Below are 25,595 nucleotides of genomic sequence, written 5' to 3'. Positions count from 1 at the left end.
ATGGAGAACAGTATGGTGGCTCCTTAAAAAAAACTGAAAATAGAGGTACCATATGATCCAGAAATCCCACTCCTAGGCATCTACCTAAATAAAACAATAATTTGAAAAGACATATGCACTCCCATGTTCATTGCAGCGCTATTTACAATAGCTAACACATAGAAGGAAGCGACCTAAATGTCCTTCAACAGAGAAATGGATAAAGAAGAGGCAGTACATGTATACAATGGAAAATTACTAAGCCATGAAAAAAGAATGAAATAAGTCATTTGCCACAACATGAAGGGACCCAGAGATTATCATATTAAGTGAAGTAAGTCAAACAGAAAAGGCAATTATATGATATCACTTACAAATGGAATAAAAAAAATGACACAAATGAACTTATTTATAAAACAGAAACAGACTCACAGACTTTGAAAACAAACAAGGTTACTAAAGGGAAAGCCTGGTGGGGGGATAAATTAGGAGTTTGGGATATACACACTACGACATACAAAACAGATAATCCACAAGGACTTGCTACATAGCACAGGGAACTCTACTCAGTATTCTGTAATAACCTACATGGGAAAAGAATCTGAAAAAGAATGGATATATGTATAACCAAATCACTTTGCTGTACACCTGAAACCAACACAACATTGTAAATCAACTATACTCCAATGTAAAATTAAATTTAAACACATTTTTTGGAGTTCCCGTCGTGGCGCAGTGGTTAACGAATCCAACTAGGAACCATGAGGTTGCGGGTTCGGTCCCTGCCCTTGCTCAGTGGGTTAACGATCCGGCGTTGCCATGAGCTGTGGTGTAGGTTGCAGATGCGGCTCGGATCCCGCGTTGCTGTGGCTCTGGCGTAGGCCGGTGGCTACAGCTCTGATTCAACCCCTAGCCTGGGAACCTCCATATGCCGTGGGAGCGGCCCAAGAAATAGCAACAACAACAACAACAACAAAAAAGACAAAAAAAAAAAAAAAAAAGACAAAAAAGACAAAAGACAAAAAAAAAAAAAAAAAAAATTTAAACACATTTTTAAAAAAGAATACTTGGCTGGGGATGACTCTATGGCTGAGGCCTGGAATAATCTGAAGGCTCATTCACTCACATGTCTGGTGTCTGCACTGGGATGACTCAAAGATTAGGTCTCCTGATCAGACAAACTTCAAGGAACTTCTGCAAGTGGCTTGGCTTCCTCACAACATGGCAAGCCCCAGGGTAGATGGGTTTCTTACAAGGCACCCCAGGCTCCCAGCATGACTATTCCAGTGAACAAAGCAGAAGCTGCCTCTCCTTTCATGACAATCTTGAAAGTCAAACAGCATCACCTCCCCAATTCTCTTTCAATTAAAGGAGTCACAAGACATCTAGGCTTAAGGCAAAGGGACACAGACACCAACTCTCAATAGGAGGAATATCAAAGAATAGTGATATTCCAAGAGAGGTCTGCTTTTTGTTTTGTTTTTTTTTCAAGTCACATCTTACTTCAAGAACTTAGTGAAAGCAACTCATGTTTTCCTTCAGGAAAGAGCTCATATAAACGAAGTTTTACATATATAGAGTTCATCCTCTGTCTTCCCACTGTATTTGAAAAGAATCTGAGAGAGAATGGATATGTGTATATGTATGACTGGGTTCCTTTGTTGTACAGCAGAAATTATCACAGCTTTGTAAAGGAACTATACTTCAATAAAACTTAAAAAAAAAAAAAAAAGAAACCACCTTAGATTGTCTCGATTCATTGACACTTATCTCATGAAGAGGGACTTTTATGTCCCCTCCCTTTTATCCTGGCTTCCTTGTAATTGCTTCAACCAAAGGAGAACATGTACTAAAAGGAAAGGGACATTTTTGTGCTAGATGCTGTCACAAGTTCTCTCACTTAATTTCTTAATCTTCATTTGATTTAGATAATTTTATACCTTCTTTTTAAAAAAACAGATGAAGAAAGTGAAATTCAAAAAGGTTGTTTTTTTTTTTTTTAACAGACTTACTTTTTAGAGCAGCTTTAGGTTCATAATAAAGTTGAGTGGAAAATAAAGTTACTTTTTTTTTTCCTTTTTTTTAGGGCCATAACCTAAAGTTCCCATGGCAGAGGTCAAAAAGGAGCTGTAGATACCAGCCTACACCGCATATGGAATTTCCCAGGGTAGAGGTCGAATTGGAGCTGTAGTCACCAGCCTATGCCGCAGCCACAGCAACATTAGATCGAAGCCGCATCTGCAAACTACACCACAGCTCACGGCAATGCCAGATCCTTAACCCACTGAGCGAGGCCAGGGGTCGAATCCACATCCTCGTGGATACTAGTTTCCACTAAGCCACAATGGGAAACCCAAGTTACTTCTTAAATTCATGTGACAGTAAGTTGTAGAGACAGGATCCAAAATCAGATCTTTACCCAACTGCCTTTTCTGATACACAATCACTCTTTAGATGTAAAGAAGCACATTATTCTAAAGACAAGATCTGACATTTCACTAGATAAAAAACTGAAGCTCTTGTTGTAATGCGAATGGGTATATTGTAAGGCTCAACTTGCAACAAACACTGGAAGACATTCAATCCTTTATTACTCCATAATCTTCCACTTTAACATGTTATTGGAAAAATTCCCTAAATTTATTTTTTTTAATGCTATTTCTGTCCATTGTTTTAGCTCTTCTTTCTTGACTCTTACAATCTTGCTTTAGGATTATATTTCTTTTTTTTATATAATGATTTTTATCTTTTCCATTATAGCTGGTTTACAGTGTTCTATTTTCTACTGTACAGCAAACTGACCCATTCACACACATATACATTCTTTTTCTCACATTATCCTCCATCATGCTCCATCATAAGTGACTAGATATAGTTCCAGTGCTATACTGCAGGATCTCATTGCTTATCCATTACAAAGGCAGTAGTTTGCACCTATTAACCCCAGATTCACAGTCCATCCCACTCCCCTGGCAACCACAAGTCTATTCTCCAAGTCCATGATTTTCTTTTTGCGGAAAGGTTCATTTGTGCCATATATTAGATTCCAGATATAAGTGATATCATACGGTATTTGTCTTTAACTAACTTCACTGAGTATAAGAGTCTCCAGTTACATCCAGGTTGGTGCGAATGGCATTATTTTCTTCTCTTTTATGGCTGACTAGTATTCCATTGTGTATATATACACCACATCTTCCTAATCCAATCATTGGTTGATGGACATGTTTGTTGTTTTTTCCATGTCTTGGCTACTGTGAATAGTGCTGCAATGAACAAGTGGGTGCATGTGTCTTTTTCAAGGAAAGTTTTGTCCGGATATATGCCCAAGAGTGGGATTTCTGGATCATATGGTAGTTCTATATTTAGTTTTCTGAGGCACCTCCATACTGTTTTCCATAGTGGTTGTAGCATCTTACATTCCCAACCAACAGTGCAGGAGGGTCCCCTTTTCTCCACACCCTCTCCAGCATTTGCTATTTGTGGATTTATTAATGACGGTCATTTTGACTGGTGGGAGGTGGTACTTCATAGTAGTTTTGATTTGCATTTCTCTAATAATCAGGGATGTTGAGCATTTTTTCATGTGCTTGTTGGCCATTTGTAGATCTTCTTTGGATAAATGTCTATTCAGGTCTTTTGCCCATTTTTCAGTTGGGTTGTTGGCTTTTTTGCTGTTGAGTTGTATAAGTTGTATATTTTAGAGATTAAGCCCTTGTCATTTTCATCATTTGAAACTATTTTCTCCCATTCTGTAAGTTGTCTTTTTGTGCTTTTTAATGGTTTCCTTTGCTGTGCAAAAGCATGTCAGTTTGATTAGGTCCCATTGGTTTATTCACTTATTTATTTATTCCCCCCCCAACCCACTCCCCCCCCCCACTTGGTTTATTTTTGCTTTGATTTCTGTTGCCTTGGGAGACTGACCTGAGAAAACATTTGTAAGATTGATGTCAGAAAATGTTTTGCCTATGTTCTCTTCTAGGAGTTTTAGGGTGTCTTGTCTTACATTTAAGTGTTCAAGCCATTTTGAGTTTATTTTTGTGCATGGTGTGAGGGTGTGTTCCAGTTTCATTGATTTACATGCAGCTGTCCAATTTCCCAGCACCGCTTGCTGAAAAGACTGTCTTTTTCCCATTTTATATTTTTGCCTCCTTTGTCAAAGGTTAACTGACCGTAGGTGTCTGGGTTTATTTCTGGGTTCTCTATTCTGTTGCATTGGTCTGTCTGTTTTGGTACCAGTACCACACTGTCTTGATGAGTGTGGCTTTGTAATATTGCCTGAAGTCTGGGAGAGAGAAGCCTCCTGCTTGGTTTTTGTTCTTCAGGATTACTTTGTGAATTCTGGGTCTTTTGTGGTTCCACATAAATTTTTGGATTGTTTGTTCTAGTTCTGTGAAAAATGTCCTGGGTAAGTTGATAGGGATGGCACTGAATCTGTAGATTGCTTTGGATAGTAATGGCCATTTTTACAACATTAATTTTTCCAACCCAGGAGCATGGAATATCTTTCCATTTCTTTGCATCCTCTTTAATTTCCTTGTTTAATGTTTTATAGTTCTCAGCATGTAAGTCTTTCACCTCCTTGGTCAGATTTATTCCCAGGTATTTAATTTTTTTGGGTGTGATTTTAAAAGGTATTGTATTTCTGTATTCCTTTTCTATTTCATTGTTAGTATACAGAAATGCGAAATGCGACTGATTTCTGAATGTTGATCTTATATCCTGCTACTTTGCTGAATTCGTTCATCAGTTCAAGTAGTTTTTGTGTTTAGTCCTTAGGGTTTTATATATATATATATATATACATATATATATATATATATATATAATATCATGTCATCTGCATATAGTGACAATTTTACTTCTCTTCCAATCTGGATACCTTTTATTTCTTTTGCTTGTCTGAATGCTGTGGCTAGGACTTCCAGTACCATGTTGAATAACAGTGGTGAAAGTGGGCATCCTTGTCTTGTTTAGTAGGAAGGCTTTCAGCTTTTCTCCATTGAATATTATATTTGCTGTGGGTTTGTCATAAATGGCTTTGATTATGTCAGGGTATGGTCCCTCTACACCCACTTTGGTAAGAATTTTTATCATGAGTGAATGTTGGACTTTGTCAAATGCTTTTTCTGTGTCTATTGAGATGATCATGTGGTTTTTGACTATTCTTTTATTAATGTGGTGTATTACCTTGATTGATTTGTATGTGTTGAACCATCCTTGTGAACCTGGGATGAATAGGATTATATTTCGATACTGCACGATCCTTTCATATACTTTCAGAAAATTAAGGAAGTAGATGTACAATTAAAAATAAATCCAGGGAGTTCTCATCATGGCGCAGCAGAAACAAATCCAACTAGGAACCATGAGGTTGCAGGTTTGATCTCTGGCCTTGCTCAGTGGGTTAAGGATCCGGTGTTGCCATGAGCTGTGGTGTAGGTCACAGTCACAGCTCAGATCTGATGTGGCTGTGGCCAGCAGCAGCAGCTCCAACTCGACCCCCAGCCTGGGAACTTCCATACACCTCAGGTGTGGCCCTAAAAAGCAAAGAAAAAAAATATCCACACATTTCTAAACTCATTGGTCATTTTTGGAGGATAAACTTGTTATTTTAAAAACTGGTATATACATAGAACAAATCAAACACTTAACTTTGAGGATGAGGTCTATCAGGGTAATAAAATATCTGATGAAAAAGTTTCCTTCTTAGCTAATAAATGAAGAAGGAATGACTACATTAAAATATTACCATTTTGCAAATTCTTAATAAGTTAGCAGAGCTAAGTAATGATCACCAGTGGCCACTTACATCACAAAAATCAACTCTCTAGGAAGCACTCTTGAAAAAAAAAAAGTCTAACCTAAGTTAGGCCTTGGATCTAACTGCTAGTTCAAGAAGGAACTTTTTTTTTTTTTTGGCTACACCGCAGTATGCAGAAGTTCTAGGGCCACGATCCAACTTGTGCCATAGCTGTGACCCAAGCCACAGCAGTGACAATACCCAATCCTTAACGAGCTGAGCCACCAGGGAACTCCAAGAGGAACATTTTAAATGACCCCATGAGATATACAATCAGTAAAATGCATAATATGGGAAGTTCCATTAGGGCAGACAGATGTATCAGTTGCTTCAACAGATAAACTTCATGGAAAAGAAAAAAAAATTAGGAAAATAAACTTACTGATTTAAAAAAAACCCCGACACCCTCTTCTAGCCATGTTGGCATAACTGGCACTGGAATTCCCTCCTGCCTTAAACAACTAGACAATTAGACAAAATCTGAAGGAGCTATTTTTTGGCACTGGCTGTTGAACAGTGTAGGACAGTGAACTTTGAGGGTAAATAAATACTCGAGTTGAGCCCAGATTAGCCTGGGGAAATCATCTTAAATGTGGCATTGGGAGGTGGAACCCAAGCCAAGCACTGCACCTTGCTATTTAGTTAGGGAGGCAGAGAGCAGAATGTTGGCTGCTAAAGCAGCTGGAATTTGAGTGGCAGGGTACTGAGGGTACTGGATATGAGAGAGGCACAAAGTCTACCAGGCAGTGGCTGCTACAAGGCTGAGAGCTGAATAGAGATTCCAGAAATTGCAGGGCTGGGAGAGGGTGAAGTCCTAGCCTAAGCAGAGAAGACAAGCCTCACTGAGCCATGTTCAATGGGACCAGAAAGACCAATTGAGACTTCACCATACACTAACAGAGCAAGGATGGGCAAATTAAGACCTGTGGGCCAAATCTTCCTCAATGTCTTTTTTGTAAATAAAGTTTTATTGGAACATAGCTATGCTCATTTGTTTACATACTGTCATTGGTGCCTTTGTACTATATCAGCAGCTTTGAGTAGCTGCAACAGAGACCACAGGGCCCACAAAAAGTCTAAGATATTTACTATATGGCCCTTTACAGAAAAAGTTTGCTGAACTCTGCCCTAGAGTAAGGGCCATACTCTGGGACTAAGAACAAAACACACAGATCCACCCTGCCAAAGAATAAAATCAAGCCCAGCAAAATCAAAAGATCTGGCAGTAATTTAACTGCCTGTCAGAATAAAATTTGACATATTTTAAAGAAAAACAACATAATCTCTACAAGGTACTATCTATTAGATCATATATAAATACATTATTAGATAACATATGAAGAAGCAGAAAACAGTGATCCACAATCAAGAAAAAAAGCAGTCAATAAAACAGAACCAGACCCTGAGATCACCCAGATGACAGATTAACAGATAAGAACTTTAAAACAGCTATTACAAATACATTTGTACAAGTACTTAAAGGAAAAGATGGACATAAGTAAACACCAGGGAAATTCAACAGATTAATGGGAACTGTAAGGAAAGAACCAAATGAAAATTCTAGAACTAAGAAGTACAATATATGAAGAAAATTAAAAATGCTCCTGGTTTTTAAAGCCATGCAATGAAAAGTCTACAGATGAAATTATGCATTGGAAATGCACTTCAAAACAAACCAACCTGGGGAGGGGAGGTGGCTGGGATAAAGATGAAACAAGACACCATAAGTTGATGACTACTGTAACTAGGTGATGGGTCCTGCCCTCCCTACTTTTCTGTATATTTGAAATTCTCCACATTTAAAAGCTAAGAAAGAAAATCCAATCTCTATAAGAAAAAAAACTTTTTTTTTTTTGGTCTTTTGAGGGCTTCATGCACAGCACATGGAAGTTCCCAGGCTAGGGGTCAAATCAGAGCTGCCCGCCTGCACCACAGCCATAGCAACGCAGGATCTGAGCCATGTCTGCAACCTACACCACTGCTCACGGGAACACCAGATCCTTAACCCACTGATCAAGGCCAGGGATTGAACCTGTGTCCTCATGGAGCTTCGTTGGGTTCCTTACCTCTGAGCCTCGACAGGAACTCCAAGAAAAAACTGTTTTAACTGTAAAACAAGATGATGTTCAAATGAGGCCCTGCACGGGGTTCCCATTTTGGCTCAGTGGTAACAAACCCAACTAGTATCCATGAGGATGAGGGTTCAATCCCTGGCCTCACTCAGTGGGTTAAGGATCCAGCATTGCCATGAGCTGTGGTATAGGTTGCAGATGTGGCTTGGGTCTGGCATTCCTGTGGCTGTGGCCATCAGCTACAGCTCTGATTCAACCCCTAGCCTGGAAACCTCCATATGAGGTGGGTGTGGCCCTAAAAAGACAGGGGAAAAAAAAAAGAAGCCCTGCATGTATATTATTCTCCTTCCATCTTTGCCAAATTCCCAAAGATATGTAGCATCCACTCTGCATTTTCAAAGATTCCCAAAGCTTGAGGAAAGTGAGTGTTTCATGCACTGTAAACATTCATTTAGGTGAATGTCATTCTCTCTCTCTCTTTCCTTCTTCCTCTATATGTATGTTATACACTTTGACACACATGGAGATATCACTATTTGATTTCAAAAAAAATGAAATTATATTAAATCACTCTATAACTTGCATTTTACAAATAATATGTTGTGAACATCATTTCACATCAACAAATACAGGTAAATATCTTTTTGTTGCACAGTGTCCATTATTGAGGGTCTAAATGCCCTGTACTGTGCACTAAAATTCATAATTTCAATGGGAGACAGGAACTATGTGTTACAGAAAGCTATTTCAAGTGGAATGAAAACATAAGAGCACACATGGCTCAAGGGACAAGTATGAATTTAGGGCCATCGTTTGATTGTTAAGTATGCTTTGATCTACATAGTAACAAGCCACAGTATAAAAGCATTGAAAGGTATCTGTTAAAAAAAAAATCATATAGCAAAAATCTGTTTCCATCCTCTATCAACATGAGTAGAGTTTAAGTCACAGGAAGCTCTTTATCAACATTAGCACTTTCCAAATCACCCAAAACTTTAATTCTAAGCTGGTTTGACGAAACAGGATATATTTTCCTACAGAAGCTATACGAAATAGTAAGGATCTCAGGTAAGCTGACAAAGATTACTTAATTTAAAATGTAAAATAGCCCTTCCCCTACATGGAGATTAAATTTTTGAAAAACCACGATGGTAAGACAGTTCTCAGTGAAAGAATCTAAGGGAGTTCCTGTAATGGCTCAGAGGAAACGAATCTGATTAATCCATGAGGACGAAGGTTCGATCACTGGTCTTGGTCAGTGGGTTAGGGATATCGCATTGCCGAGAGCTATGTGGTAGGCTGCAGACGCGGCTTGGATCTGGCAACGCTGTGGCTGTGGTGTACGCCACCAGTTGCAGCTCTGATTTGATCCCTAGCCTGGGAACCTCCATATGCTGCAGGTGCGGCCCTAAAAAGACAAAAAAAAAAAAAAAAAAAAAAAGAATCTATGGCCTCAGAGCAACAAATGAACAGAAGCACTTATCAATATTTTTTAATATTTGCTAAAAAAAGACTAAGAAAACATTAATAGCATTATATGCATCTTAAATTATAGTAATGAATATGTCTGAGTAATTTCCAGTTACCATTCTTTGATTATGGAAATCTTAAAGGTGTTCCTTTCCTATATTATAAATTACAGACACTTTGCTTTGCTGTAGAGAGTATGCATAGTAAAAGACATTTTTCCCCTGGGTCTGGTCCCATTCAAACATTTGATATATTTTATATTTGTTTGCTTGTTTTTCTTTATACAGTTTTTAAAAACGGTTTTGGAAAATAAAAATGCTATTTTTTGATGTCTAAAATTTAAACACTTCAAGTATAAGAAAATAAAAATCAGTCCATTCTCACTATCTGGAAATGACATTTTGATGAACATCACTCTCGATATATCTTTGGGCATATATACACATAAGGAAACAAAGGTAAAACTTTTTTATAAGTAGAATTTACTGTTCCATATCCAGCCTTTTCTCCTCCATATACATTCATGACTATTTAAGTCTACCTTACATCTACACCATCTTTTTTCATGGCTGCATAGTACCCCACTGCGTGAATGAACCATAATTTATTTAACCATTCTCTTACCAATGGACATTTCACATTCTGTCCAATTTTTCCCAAGTATTATTATTATAAAGTTACATTCTAATTCATATATCTTTACACTCATCCCATTGCTCTTTCAGGATAAATTCCTACCTGGCAATCAAATTTACCTATGACTGCAATGTAAAACTAGCTATGGATGGTCCAAAAAGGGGCCCTTCCCCATCACTAAATCTCTTCCTAATGACATACTTTCTCTCCTTCTTCTAATCAGAAGATGCCTCTCTTCTAGTCAAAAGATAACTGTCTTGTGGAGTATAGTGAGATGGATCGCTATAGCTATCTCTATAATAACTTTTTCCAAGATTGTCTGAACCACCATTTGTCAAAACTATAAGTGACCAAAAAGACTAATGTTATTTCAATAATCCACGAAGAGCTTATATACATATGCATACACATGTGCATGCGTGCGTGTGTTTTGGCTCCTCCTCTACCTTGACTATCTGCCCAGATCCTTTTTTACCATTATCTGCAGTGCACAAAAAAAGAAGTCTAAATGCCATTATTTCGTGTCAAACAAGGAAAAAGAAAAGTAACTTGATTAGTAAATAGAGCTTGGATTGGAGCCCAGATCTTAAGAGATGTAAATTGATGCTCTTTTCACAAGGCTGTACTCTCACGATTGGCCTCCACTCTTCCAACCAACCAGTCCAAAGCAGAGCCTACACTATACTTCCTTTACACATTTCTCATCTCACATCTTTCTGTGACTCCGTACTCATCTCCACTAACACAGTATTACACTGAAAGACTGAAGTCTCTCCACCCACCAACCTCCTTCCTCTCTCAAAATATCTTCTTTACTTTTCACACATTCTCAACAAACTTATCCTGTCTCACCTGAACTTTGCACAATGATTTCTGTGAAGACAGGACAGGAGAATGAGGTCTTAAAACAAACAAACAAAAACAAATAAAACACCACACACTCATGTTGGAGTTCCCATTGTGGCTCAGTGGTTAATGAATCCGAGTAGTATCCATGAGGATGGGGGTTCAATCCTTGGCCTGGCTCAGTGGATTAAGGATCCCGCGGTGGCACTGCCCTGAGCTGTGGTGTAGGTCCCAGACGCTGCTCACATCCAGCGTTGCAGGGGCTGTGGCTTAGGCCAGCAGTAGACCCCTAGTCTGGGAACCTCCAAATGCCTGGGGGCCTGGCCCTAAAAAAAAAAAAAAAATCAGTCATGTTCAAATGCCCATTTTGCTTCTTACAATCTGTGCAATCTTAGTCTTGTTACTTAACGTCTTGTCTCACTTTTCTTGTCAGAGAGAATAATGCCTAATTCATTGGGATTTAAAAGGTAGCTAACATATACAAGGTGCTCAACACAACATCAGCTATTTAAAAGGCCCTTAGACGGTAGCTATTTACTGTGAAAATATTTGTCTAATAGGACTGTTGTTCTTAACATGTTTGACATCTATAAAGTCCTTCAAAACATTTTAATTCCTTTCTTCCCTCGTCCTTGAAACTACTTCTTAGTTCTTTGCCACAAAGATTCAGAAACCGGTTCAAATACAATAAAGATTCACCTGCAAAAGTATTTGCACATTTACTAAAATCTCACCACTCACACAAGTATAACACCTACTGAGAGCCCGGACACAAATTCACCTCTTCCTAACTTTTAGGCAATGGAAGAGAATAATCACATTTTGTAAGTTCACCAAAAGACGTGTTGTAGCATGTCAACAGGTACAACAGATACAAGTTGCTTTCTCGGCGGCAACTGGGTGTGACCGTGCACTTCAGTTACCTAGGTTCATCGCTCCGTAGCCGGAATAAATAAATTCGTTATGCTAATTACAGATCTGATGTGGGAGAAGAAAACTTCAGAAAATATCCCATAAATCTCAAGGAGGGACTGCGAATAGATGCCACGCACTGCCGTGGTCTAGGCGAGTGACAAATGAACACAGGTGGGTTTGTTTCTGTGGCAAAGTGTCTTCGTGTGTGCCTACATGTGTCCGTAGAACTGAAAGCATATTTGTGTGCGCGGAGGTGTCTGATCGCGGACGTGTATCCCTTGTTCCCGACTGGGGAGCGAGTGAGCGACCGTAAACACCCCCACCCGGCTGTCCTTCAGGTGCTTACCTCTTCGGACGAGCAGGTGGACGCCGCTGGGCGCCGCCATGTTGGCGTCAGTCACGTGGCCGAGAGCTCTCGCTCCTAGCCCCGCCCCGCTGGTTGGAGCCTTCCAGTCGCGCAGCCCTGCCGAAGACCTGAGGCGACGAGGCCGCCTGAGGGGAGCGCGCGTGCGCGCCGGGGGCTGACTGCAGGCGTCCCGGCGGCAGAGCGGCTCTGGCACCGGGGCCAGTAGGGAAACCCTCGGCCGGCCGAGCCTGCTCCGGCCGCGAGAGGCGGGCTCCAGCCGCGGTTTGCGCGCTCGCTCTGAGCCCCCGCGCCCAGGTAGGATGGAAGAAGCCTGTCAGGTAAGCGTGGTACCCAATATTTGTAGCATCAACATTTTGGTGCATGGAAACATAAAGTTGGGAGGAAAAAAAATAAAGCACAATCTAGCGTTCAACCTAGCACTTTGCATCGTCTGCCACTTTGTTGCAAATTATTTCCCTGGATTTTAGGTGAAAGGTAAAATTTGGTTCAAAGTCACCAGCTGCCCCTTTGCTGTCCCAGAAACGTAGGTTACTCAGCGGAGACAACAGACAAGACAGGATCCGTGTGCAGCTGCAAAATCTATTCTGGGTACCACAGCGGGTATACAGGAGACTTTTCTTTCCCCAAGGACACCTCTCGTTCAGAGGTATTAGCTGGAGCCTTAATCCTAAATTTGACTCTTAAGAATGACAGGATGACGTCTGCCAATTGCGCTGCCAAAAGATGAAGCCTGCAGAAGGCCAGTTATGAATCAAGTGAGGGAGCTGATGTATTCCTAGTGATGATGGTGCCCATTTTTACCAAATTCACTGTTCCTTTTATATGAATTCTGGGGCAGATTTCCATCCTGTCATGGACCTGATATTATTCATCTTGGTGGCCTGGTACCCAGCAAAGAGCCTGATAGTCAAGGAATGTCTGGTGAATTGCACTCTCCATGGACCCAGTCAAACCGAGAATGTAAGAGTTTCCCAGACTGTTAAATGCAGTAAAGATTAATAAGGATTCTTGGTGAATGTGTATGATGTCTCCTAATTATTTTTTAAGAATTTAACTATACATTCAGTGAAAAACCCAGACAGTTCAGAAATGAGTAAAGAAAAAAGTGTAAGACCCCTTTCTCACCCTCTCTACACACCACAAATCTCACTCTTGAGTCAAGCACTATGCTTTTTACAAATTCCATGCTTTTTACAAATATATGTAAATATTTTAAATGGAATCACATATACTTACTTTTACAACTTTTTCCATAAAATCTTAGCACACTATGCTGGAGCTCATTCTTTTTTATGAGTACAGAGTCCTGATATTTTTACTTTAAAAAAAAAAAGAAGTTTTTTGCCACACCTGCAGCATATGGAAGTTCCTGGCCCAGGGATCACACCTGTGCCACATCAGTGACAATGCTGGATCCTTAACCCACTGAGCCACCAGGGAACTCCCTGTGTTTCTTTTAAAGAGGGTGAATTCGGGTAGTTCATTAAAGGACACATCTGTACTTCTTGGAGATCTGGTTTTATATGCTTTTGGGTCACCCTGAAAAATAAAGAGAAAAAACGTTTTCCACTGAGGTAAAGATGTACAAGAATGAGAATGAAATGTACTCTTTAGAGTAACTTCAAGCCCCATCTTTTTCAAACACAGATCAATTCCAAGGAGAGAGTTTTTGAACATGGTAAATCTGCCCTCTGTGTAACTGAAGCCAGCAATCTATAGGAAAAGAGCCCAATAGTTAGCAGAGCACCAAGTATCAGGAGGTGTACCGAAAAAAAAAAAAAAAAAAAAAAAAAACCCAGAATCCTTAGAGAAACATCAGAAGGCATTAAGCCCAATTTCAGACACATCTGAAATAGAACACACATTCATGTGATTCAACTCAGCCAATCTCTGGAAAACAAATGCACAATTTATTCCCCTGCAAGTAGAAGGAAAAGGAAACACTATGAGAACTCAGATGGCACCACCATAGTGGAATCCATTGAGGAAATCCCCAATAAATTCAGCATAGAATGTGGAGAAGCTGGATGAGCTTGAGATGAACTTGCACAAGTGATAGCTTGTCCACTGATACTTGATTTAGCTTCTTTCATCACATCCATCTGATGTTAGATTAAAAACTGGAATTCTCGGAGTTCCTCTGTGGCCCAGTGGGTTAAGGATCCAGTGTTGTCACTGCTGTGGCTTGGGTTGGTGCTATGGTGCAGGTTTGATCCTTGGCCCAGTAACTTCCACATGTTGTGGGCTTGGCCAAAAAAAAAAAAAAAAATACTGCTACTCAGCCATAAAAAAGCCATGAAATAATGTCATTTGCAGCAACATGGATGGACCTAGAGATTATCATACTCTTATCTCTTCTGACAGAAAGACAAATACCACATGGTATCACTTATATGTGGAATCTAAAATATGACACAAATGAACTTATTTCCAAAACAGAAACAGACTCATAGACATAGAAAACAAACTTACGGTTGCCAAAGGGGAAAGGGTGAGGGAGGGATAAATTGGGAGTTTGGGATTAGCAGATACAAACTACTGTATATAAAATGAAAAACAAGATCCTACTGTATAGCACAGGAAACTATGTTCAATATTTTTAATGAACCATAGTGGAAAGAATCTCAAAAAGAATGTGTATTCCTTCTTGAACTGGCTTCTCAGTTTTACTATCTGAATCAGAAAAACAATCTTTTGATTTCATTTCAGGATTGTTTCTTAGCATTTTATTCTATGGCTTTAGAAGAATAGTTCCATTCCTGCCCTCCAATGTGTTCACTTTTACCATGAGGAAATACTTGTATTTATTTACTTTTTTTTTTTTTTTGGCTGCACCTGTGGCATATGGAAGTTCCCAGGCTAGAGATTGAATCCAAGCTGCAGCAGTGTCAGATCCTTAACCCACTGCACCACAGTGGGAATTCCTGTTTACATTTTTTAAGTCAAATGAACATTCTTTCCAAGAACACAGAGTCCTGCATAAACATAATCTGCACATATAACAGGAACCTGTCTAAATAGCTGACTGGACCCCTGTAAAGTTAGGGTCCAGCTTCAAATGATTATGTTCAGGCAGAAAGTTTCTAGAACACTCTTTTAGCCAACTTGCTGGCAGAATATTGTTTCCCGTACCAATCGCTTGAGAGTATGCTGGATATGTTACTGCATAATCCAGGGGGACCCTTAGACAAAATGTATAAATGTTCTTTTTTTTTTTTTTTTTGGAAAAGTAATGTCATATTTAAGGCAGTTGTGAAAAATGAAGGGGCTTTCTCCTTGCCACGTGTGCCCTCTTCCTTCGTCTCTAGCAGTGGCAAGAAAAAGCCAGGAAGCAAGGGAGAGGGCCTCCTGGCCCTCCCATTTTTGATTTGTATAATGTCATTTTCTGGGCCATGTAACTTCTAGGCAAATGAAACTAAGTCCCACCCCCTTCTAATAAGATTGCCCTCCCATGGAGTTCCCGTCATGGCTCAGTGGTTAACAAATCTGGCTAAGAACCATGAGGTGGCGGGTTTGATCCCTGGCCTCACTCAGTGGGTTAAGGATCTGTTGTTGCCTTGAACTGTGGTGTAGGTCGCAGACGAAGCTCGGCTCCCGCATTGCTGTGGCTGTGGTGTAGGCCGCTGGCTACAGCTCCAATTCGACCCTGCCTGGGAACCTCCATATGCCCTGGGTGCAGCCCTAGGGAAAAAAAAAAAAAAAAAAAAAAGATTGCCCTCCCTGAGCCCCTTCTACCTTGAAATTCTGAAGATTTTGTGGATCTATAGCCATTTGTAGGCCTAATCCAAGTGGACTCAGTAAATAACATGCTGCCCCTCCTGAGCAGCCTGTCAGTGTAATTAAGCAGAGGAGAATGGGACCAGATAGGGCTAACTTAGCTATAGGGTAAGACCAAACTTTGTTCCAAGGGAGTTTTGTTGCTCTCAGGCCCCTAGTCTGGACTGCATTCATTTCAAGCCTGTCCAGCCTCTTGATTTGAAAGATATTATAGACTTGTAAGCAGAAACAGTGCCTCAGCATACCAGCCTATCCATTGTTGGAGCAGCAGCCCACCTGGTATGGTGGCCTCGGCCAAGGAGAGGAGGTAGTAGAGGCTATAAGGAAGAGGGTGAGGGTGGTCTCAGACCTCACTCATTGATATATCTGAGTTTTTTCTTTTTTTTTTACTTTTTAAAATTGAGGTATAGCTGATTTATATTTTTTACTTTTTAAAATTGAGGTATAGTTACAAGTATACAACATGGTGATCCTAATTTTTTACAGATTATACACCATTTATAGTTATAAAATATTGGCTATATTCCCTGTGCTGAACAATAGATCCTTGTAGCTTATTTATTTAATACACAGTAATTTGTACCTCTTAATCCTCTACCTCTGTCTTGCCCCTCCTCTTTCCCTCTCCCTAATGGTAACCACTAGTTTATTTTCTATATCCTCGAGTCTGTTTCATTTTTGTTATATTTACTAGTTTGTTTTATCTTGTAGATCCCACATATAAATGATGTCATACAGTCACTGTCTTTCTCTGACATATTTTACTTAGCTTAATACCCTCCAGGCCCATCCATGTTGTTGCAAACGGCAAAATTGAATTGTTTTTTATGACTGAGTAGTATTCCTGTGTGTGTGTGTGTGTGTATCATATCTTCTTTATCCATTCATCTGGTAATGGACACATAGGTTGCTTCCATATCTTGGCTATTGTAAATAATGCTGCTGTGAACATTGGGGTGTATGTATCTTTTCAAAGTAGTTTTTGTTTTCTTTGGATATTTATACCCAGAAATAGAATTGGAATTGCTCCATTATATGGTAGTTCTGAGTTCAGTTTGTTGGGAAACCTTCATACTATTTTCCATAGTGAGTGCCGACTTTTATCTTGAGGGACAGGGCTCCCCTGACCTTACCTTGGAAGTGGCTCTAAGGGAAGTTGGGTTAAAGCAGAAGTGTATTTGTGGTGTATTTTCCCCCATGAAATCTAAATAAAAATGTGTATCATTATCGACTACCATCTATTCTCAATTAGTAAGTCCTGGAAAAGTAGCATGTGCTTACATACTTCTGGAGAATGAGGAATTCCATGCAGAGTAAAGAAGAAAGGCAAACAGTTTCCAAGAGAGATTTAGTTAGTGATCAATCAGCCAGTCAATAATTATTTAAGTGCCTACTGTAGGCTTCAGGGAGATATTATTTTTGTTCTTAAGAAACTAATTGGAAAGCTGAGACTAACCTGTTCACAAAATTGTCCATAAGGAAAGACCAAGTGCCTTTGAAACTATAAGCTCCGTAGAAGTGTGAGTGGGTCTTTGGGGTCACAGATTTTTCTATCCCTAGCTGCCCAGAATTGGCAGAAAAATGCTGAACTCTAATTCCATCAATTCCCAGGAAAATGCACCTGTTGACAATCCTTCCTGCAAAGATGAAAGGGGAATACACTTCCTTTAGCATCTCTAATCCACATTTGTAAAAGAAGAAAGGGTAATGCTCTCGATCTCGTTGGAAAATTTTTTTAAAGTTTGTTTTCATTTTCGTTTACACATATATGTGCTCTTTAAAAACACTTTCAAAGTACTGAACAGAAGTCCTCCAGAAAGGCTGTCTCTAGGCAGTCATTCTTAACAAATTGATGTGTATTCATCCAGATTTTGTTCTAGGTATATACCATTTGCTGAACTTTCTGAGGGAAGATACCTGCTTTTACCTTGAGCAATCACATGTCTATATAGAATAAAGACAGCAGACTAGGCCAACCACATGTTAGAGGACAGGGAAGCACAGTTTTACCTGTGTCTTTATTGCTCTTTACATTCTTTTCCTTTTGCCTTCACTCTGCCCTTGTTTCTGTACTTCCAGTATTTCCACCCGTCTGTAAGATTACTCCTTTGACTGTTTTTATCCTTTCCCTCCGAAAAGGATGACACATTCCCTGTTACTTTTTTTCCCATCTTTGTTTATTCTTTTGCTGGATTTATGGTTCTGTGTTTGCTGTAGTGTGTTTGAGTAAAATTATATGGTCCTATAGGATTGCGTGAGACCAGTCCATGTAGAGAGCAGCTGGTCCATTAAGATCAGAGAATGAAAATATTTGTGATTTTTTTTGTTTTTGTTTTTGTTTTTGTTTTTTTGCCGCTCCCATGGCATATGGGAGGTTCCCAGGCTAGGGGTCGAATCAGAGCTGTAGCTGCCAGCCTACACCAGAGCCACAGCTACGCAGGATCCGAGCCGCGTCTGCAACCTACACCACAGCTCACAGCAACACCGGATCCTCAACCCACTGAGCAAGGGCAGGGGTCGAACCCGCAACCTCATGGTTCCTAGTCGGATTCGTTAACCACTGCGCCAGGATGGGAACTCCCGAAAATATTTGTGATTTTTGAAGTTCCCATCATGGCTCAGCACAAACGAATCTGACTAGTATCCATGAGGACTTGGGTTGGATCCCTGGCCTTGCTCAGTGGGTTAAGGATCCGGCATTGCTGTGAGCTGTGGTGTAGGTCGCAAACGCAGCTTGGATCGGGTGTTGCTGTGGCTGTGGTGTAGGCTGGCAGCTACAGCTCTTGTTGGATCTCTAGCCTGGGAACCTCCATATGCCACAGGTGTGGCCCTAAAAAGACAAGAAAAATATTGCAATTTTGATATTTCCTACCTATAAGCATGAAACAGTGCCCTTTGGTCAGTGAACAGTTATGCAGAATATACCTCAGTAAGAATCTCCAAGTGGAGATTATGAAATGACAAGGGATTTAATAATAGAAAAAGAAATCTAGCCGTGTGTCCCTTTCTTCTCTCCCACTCTCCACCTCCATTCCCCAAACTGGCTGACAAACTGAGCAGACGCACAGAAGTGCTTAAATGCATTTCTTAACTTCCTCTGCTTGCCTCTCACTCCACAAATTCTGTATTCAAGACGGAAGCTGTTGAAACAAACAAGGGGGCAGATGCTGCCTCGACCTCTCTTCCCATTGAGCCGAGCTCCTCTGTGTTCACCCCATCCACTTCAACCCAGAGAATAACCTGTGTGCAGAGCATTCTCCTCATCTGAAACACACACAAACATCACCAAATTTTCCTTTGCTGGAGAAAGGATAAAGGAAGAAAGGCGGCAGCTGCTCTAGGAGCAGACAGCAAACAAGCCTCACTGTGGTGGCCCCACAGCCTTCACAAAGGGGGATTCAGAGAGCCAGGCAAACAAACCCCACAGCCCAGGACTCCACACAGATTCACCTGCCAGAATGATTCATTAAAAGTCTAAAGAACTGTCCAGGTGAACTGAGAGTCTAACCCAAGCACATTTTCCAACTGGTCTTTTATGAGCTTGGAAGAGGGGGAATACAGTTGAAGAACTGGAAAAGGCTTCAAAGACTACCTAATCCAACTCCAACTCTACCTCCAAGTTTAAGGTAAAGCTCGTGAGGCCCTGAAAGGTTGTAGGAGAACAGATTCATCCCTTTTCCAGCCTTTGTACATTATAGCACTAGAGGTCTTAAAAATCTTTTTATAAGGTAATTCTCATAGCATTTTACACACAACAGCTCTTCAGATATTCATTACATTATATTTCTCCACCAGATTAATGAAATCCCCCCCCTGCAAATTATGACATGCAAAATATCAAAGCTTTGGTTTTACATTTAGTGTCTGTCGATTTATGTGTGTGAATCATGTCTGTGATTCACACAGGCCCAGTATTTCAAAGATGGGGATGGTTTGCTTTTGGTAGTCAAATAAAGTGCATTGTAAACTATGCTTCCTTGGAGAATCAGTTTCTAAAGAAAATAATTGAATATTCCTTTTTATTTTTTTAAGAAAACTCATCACTATCTTTTTTTAAGTAATTTTAAAAAAACTGAAATAAGTGGAAATGAATCTGACCAAGAACCATGAGATTGCGGGTTCAATCCCTGACTAAGTTCAGTGGGTAAAGGATCCAGTGTTGCCATGAGCTGTGGTGTAGGTCGCAGACTCGGCTTGGATCTGGCATTGCTGTGGCTGTGGTGTAGGCCAGCAGCTGTACCTTGAGTTTGACCCCTAGCCTAGGAACCTCCATGTGCCGTGAATGCAGCCCTAAAAAGCAAAAAAAAAAAAAAAAAAAAAAATTAAATAAAGTTGATATTCAGTGCTGTGTTAGGTTCAGGTACCCAGCAAAGTGATTCAGTTTTATATATATTCTTTTTCAGATTCTTTTCCATTGTGTTATTATAAGACATTGAATATAGTTCCCTGTATACAGTAGGACCTTGTTTATCTGTTTTATGCAGTGTATTCTGTATATACGTTAATCCTCAACTCCTACATTTATCTCTACCACCATTCCCCTCTGGTAAGCATAAGTTTGTTTCCTGTATCTTTCTTTCCCCCCCCCTCGCCCCGTGGCCATAATTTTTTTTTCACATCTGTAGTTGTATAATGATCATCACAATCCAATTTCACAGGATTTCCATCCCATAACCCAAGCACATCCCCCCACCCCCCAAACTGTCTCCTCCAGAGACCATAAGTTTTTCAATGTCTGTGAGTCAGCATCTGTACTGCAAAGAACTTCAGTCTGTCCTTTTTTCAGATTCCACATGTCAGTGAAAGCATTTGATGTTGGTGTCTCATTGTATGGCTGACTTCACTTAGCATGATAACTTCCAGGTCCATCCATGTTGCTAAAAATACCAGTATTTCGTTCATTTTAATGGCTGAGTAATATTCCATTGTGTATATGTATCACATCTTCTTGATCCACTCCTCTGTTGATGGACATTTGGGTTGTTTCCATGTCTTGGCTATTGAAAATAGTGCTGCAATGAACATTGGAGTACATGTGTCTTTGCAAGTCATGGTTTTCTCTGGATAGATGCCCAGGAGTGGGATTGCTGGATCAAATGGTAGTTCTGTTTTTCATTTTCTGAGGAGTCTCCATGCTATTTTCCACAGTGGTTGCACCAATTTACAATCCCACCAACAGTGTACTAGGGTTCCTTTTTCTCCACACCCTCTCCAGCACTTCTTGTTTGTAGACTTTTTGATGATGGCCATTCTGGCTGGTGTAAGGTGGTACCTCAGAGTGGTTTTGATTTGCATTTCTCTAATAACGAGTGGTGTTGAACATCTTTTCATGTGTTTTTTGGCCATGTATATGTCTTCTTTGGAGAATTGTCTGTTTAGATCTTCTGCCCATTTTTTGATAGGGTTGCTTGTTTATTTGGTATGGAGCTACCAGAAGGTGTTTATAAATTTTGGAGATGAATCCCTTGTCAGTTGATTCATTTGCAAAGATGTTTTCCCACTCTGTGGATTGTCTTTTGTTTTGTTTGGGGTTTCCTTTGCTGTGCAGAAACTTTGAAGTTTGATTAGGTCCCATTGGTTTATTTTTGTTTTTACTGTCATTCCTCTCAGAGGTGGGTCTGAGAAGATGTTGCTGTCGTTTATGTTGGAGAGAGTTTGGCCTATGTTTTCCTTTAAGAGTTTTATAGTGTCTGGTCTTAGATCTAGGTCTTTAATCCATTTGGAGTTTATTTTTGTGTCTGGTGTTAGAGAGTGTTCTAATTTCATTCTTTTCCATGTGGCTGTCCAGTTTTCCCAGCACCACTTATTGAAGGAGCTGTCTTTTCTCCATTGTGTATTCTTGCCTCCTTTGTCATAGATGAGTTGGCTGTAGGTGTGTGGGTTTAATTCTGGGCTTTCTATCCTGTTCCACTGATCTGTATTTCTGGCTTTATGCCAGTACCATACAGTTTTGATGATTGTTGCTTCGTAGTATCGTCTGAAGTCAGGGAGCCTGATTCCTCCAGCTCCATGTTTCTTTTTCAGGATGGCTTTGGCTATTCTGGGTCTTTTGTGCTTCCAAACAAACTTTAAAATATTTTGTTCAGGAGTTCCCGTTGTGGCGCAATGGTTAGCCAATCCAACGAGGAACCATGAGGTTGTGGGTTTGATTCCTGGCCTTGCTCAGTGGGTTAAGGATCCGGCGTTGCCGTGAACTGTGGTGTAGGTCGCAGACATGGCTCGGATCCAGCTCTGATTCGACCCCTAGCCTGGGAACCTCCATATGCCCCAAGAGCGGCCCAAGAAATGGCAAAAAGACCAAAAAAAAAAAAAATTTTTTGTTCAAGTTCTGTGAAAAATGTCCTTGGTAATTTGATATCACCCTGATACCAAAACCAGACAAAGATACCACAACAAAAGAAAACTACAGGCCCATTTCACTGATGGACATCGATGCAAAAATCCTCAACAAAATACTAGCAAACCTAATCCAACAATACATGAAAAGGATTGTACATCATGATCAAGTGGGATTTATCCCAGAGATGCAAGGGTTCTTCAATATCCGCAAATCAGTCAGTGTGATATACCACATTAACAAACTGAAGAAAAAAACCCACACAATCCTCTCAATAGATGTGGAAAAAGCCTTTGACAAAATCCAACACCCATTTCTGATAATAAAAAACCCTTCAGAAAGTGGGCATAGAGGGAACCTACCTCAACATAATAAATGACAAACCCATAGCTGACATCATTCTCAATGGTGAAAAGCTGAAAGATATCCCGCTGAGATCAGGAAGAAGACAAGGATGTTCGCTCTGGCCACTACTCTTCAACATAGTTTTGGAAGTCCTAGCCACAGCAATCCTGTATCTTTCACTACCTTTTCTTTTGGCAAATTCTGCTTCGAGGATGTCAGCTGAGTACAGTCTCACTGTTTAAAGGTGCTACTTCTCTGCTTCAGGCAAACAAACTTACTTAAAAATTTTCCTTGGTTTACAGTTGTATTTTATTTGACAGTTATATGGAGCTTCATTTGTTGAACATGGCAATGTTATTTAAACAAAATGTTATATCAAGGTAACACATATATAGTTTAAAAATATGCAGTTATAGCAAGGTTTACATAGAAAAGCAATAATGTCCCATCCTACTGTCTCCCAATCTGACGTACTCAACCAGTTTGAACTATTTTTGTTTCTAGTTTCTGCTCAAAGCCATGCCAGCTATAGTTTATTGTACTGGACTCTGACTTCTCTTGTACACTTTTTTTTTCTGGAGTTCATAATTTCCTGTTCTAATTTGAACCAATTGCTTTGATGGACATGTTATTCAGTTGCTATCTTCAGATTTCTTTTCATTGGAATCAGATTAGTTTCACAATTTCTTATACTCCACATCTTACATGTTCTTTAATTTTACCTTCATGCCACTGAAATAGATCTACAAGTAACTTCATTAGAAAATGTGTGAAGTTTTCTGGTTTCTTAGATTTCCAAAACCACCTTTCTTTTTCTCTCACACTTTGATGTAAGATTGGGTATAGGATTCTAGATTCAAAATAATTTTCCATTAGAATTCTGAAGTTATTATCTTTTAGCTGATAAGGAGTCTAATGCTATTTAAATTCCCCCCTTCTCCCCCCACGAAAGCATTTAGGACCTTTATTTTGTGCTCATTAGTTTGAAATTTAATGATTTAGTCTACATGTGGATCTTTGTAGGTAAGTGGTATAGTGGTTAAAAACGCAAGTGGGAGTTCCTGTTATGGCACAGCAGAAGTAATTCTGACTAGTATCCATGAGGATGCAAGTTCAACCCCTGGCCCTGATCAGTGGGTTGGGGATCCAGCATTGCTGTGAGAGCTATGGTATAGGTCACAGACAAGGCTTGGATACCGTGTTGCTGTGGTTGTGGCATAGGCGGACAGCTGCAGCTTCAATTCCACTCCTAGCCTGGGAACTTCCATATGCCATGAGTGCAGCCCTAAAAAGCAAACAAACAAAAAACAACCCAGAAGTGAATTGGAGTTCTCTTGTGGCATAGCAGATTAAGGACCCTGTGTTGTCACTGCAGCAGCTCAGGTCACTGCTCTGTTTTGGGTTCATTCCTTGGCCTGGGAACTTCTATAAGCCATGGGAACAGTCAAAATACAAAATAAACAAACAAAAAACCCACAAATAAATTACACTACCTGGGTTAAAATCCTGTCTCTGCCACCTACTAGCTCTGTGACCGTAGGTGAAATAATCTCCCTTAGGCTTCAGCTGAGACCTCACTCAAAATGTGTACTTCTGAGGGTTGTTAACGAGAACTAAGATGACTGTTGCGAGTGCTTAGCAGATAGTAAGTGCTCCATAAATGTTAGTGAAGATGATTTAATCTTTCTCAACTGTCAGTGAACTCTTCTAATTTGAAGATTAATTTCTCAACTCTAACGAATTATCCTCCCTTTCTTCGATAATGTCCTTGTTTGCTTTTCCTCTCAGAAATGAAAATAAGCTAGCTATCAGATTCCCCACATTGATTTCTATTTTCTCTCATATTTTCTCTTTTTGATGTTCTGGGAAATGTCTTCGACTTTGTACCTCTAAGTTTCTGCTGCTTGAATTATAACAATCATTTTAAATTTCTAAGAACCTCTTTCTTATTTACTGATTGCTCCTTTTTCATCATATTGTTTTTCTTTCATATGTGCAGTATCTTTTCTTTCCCAGTTTTCATTTTGAAAACTTGAAAATATAAAGGTGAAAGTATATATACTGAACAAGTGTGTATCCCTCTCACTTAGATTCAGTAACTTAAAAATTTGGGGAGTTCCCATTGAGGCTCAGCAGTAGCAAACCCAGCCAGTATCCGTGTGGACACGGGTTCGATCCCCGGCCTCACTCGGTGGGTTAAGCATCTGGTGTTGCCATTAGCTGTGGTGTAGGTCGCAGATGTGGCTCGGATCTGGCCTTGCTGTGGCTGTGGTGCAGGCTGGCAGCTGTAGCCCCGATACGACCCTTAGCCTGGGAACTTCTATATGTGACAGGTGCAGTCCTAAAAAAGAAAAAGAAAAAAATTTTGTCACATTTTCTTTATTTTTCTGTTTCTATACATATATCTAGGTATGTATGGGTGTATATGCCATTTACATAAACATAATTTTTTCCTGGACCCATTTGAATGTAATTTGCAGGTGTCATGACTCTGCTTCTAAATACTTTGGCATGTGACTTCTAGAAATAAAAACATTCTCCTATATAATCACAATACAATTACTACAGCTCTGAAAATTAAAAAAAATCCCTATCATCTAATACAGAGTACATACCCAAATTTCTGTATTGTCTCAAATATATCAAGATCTACCAAACTGAAATGTCCATCCCTTTTCACTCAGTGATGCCATCACTGCCTTGCATACATACTCCCACATGTACAAAGCGAAGTATACAAAAGCACATTCACTCAGCTCTGCTTGTAAGAGCAGAAGATAGGAAAAAGCCTAAATGCCCATTAATATAGGATTGGGTTAAACACATTGAAACCAAACTATGGAATAAATATCAAAAAACTGTTTAGAATCTAGGTGTTTAGAACTGAAGTGATTTGATATGTACTAATAAAGTTATGAGTTAAATTTAACTAGAAAAGATCCCAAGTACCACATGTAGTATATCACTATTTCTGTTAAAACAAAACATGGGAGTTCCTGTCCATCATGGCTCAGAGGTAATGAACCCAACTAGTGTCCATGAGGATGC

General features: G+C 39.8%; 1 protein-coding gene across 2 annotated transcripts in view; it reads right to left on the bottom strand.

Moving 5' to 3' along the window:
- The window catches only part of METAP1D (methionyl aminopeptidase type 1D, mitochondrial), an 85,581-nt gene extending 71,733 nt beyond the window's left edge, over positions 1-13,848 (bottom strand). Inside the window, exon 1 of one of the 2 annotated variants that reach the window (XM_021075524.1) lies at positions 12,068-13,848. In XM_021075524.1, the coding sequence (XP_020931183.1) occupies positions 12,068-12,107 (40 nt within the window). In that variant the 5' untranslated portion in view covers positions 12,108-13,848. The remainder of the gene's footprint in view (positions 1-12,067) is intronic. The other variant, XM_021075529.1, reaches the window with a different exon arrangement.

This window comes from Sus scrofa, chromosome 15 (assembly GCF_000003025.6).
Source record: "Sus scrofa isolate TJ Tabasco breed Duroc chromosome 15, Sscrofa11.1, whole genome shotgun sequence".
NCBI classification, from domain to species: Eukaryota; Metazoa; Chordata; class Mammalia; order Artiodactyla; family Suidae; genus Sus; species Sus scrofa.
This window is presented reverse-complemented; position numbering and strand designations above follow the sequence as displayed.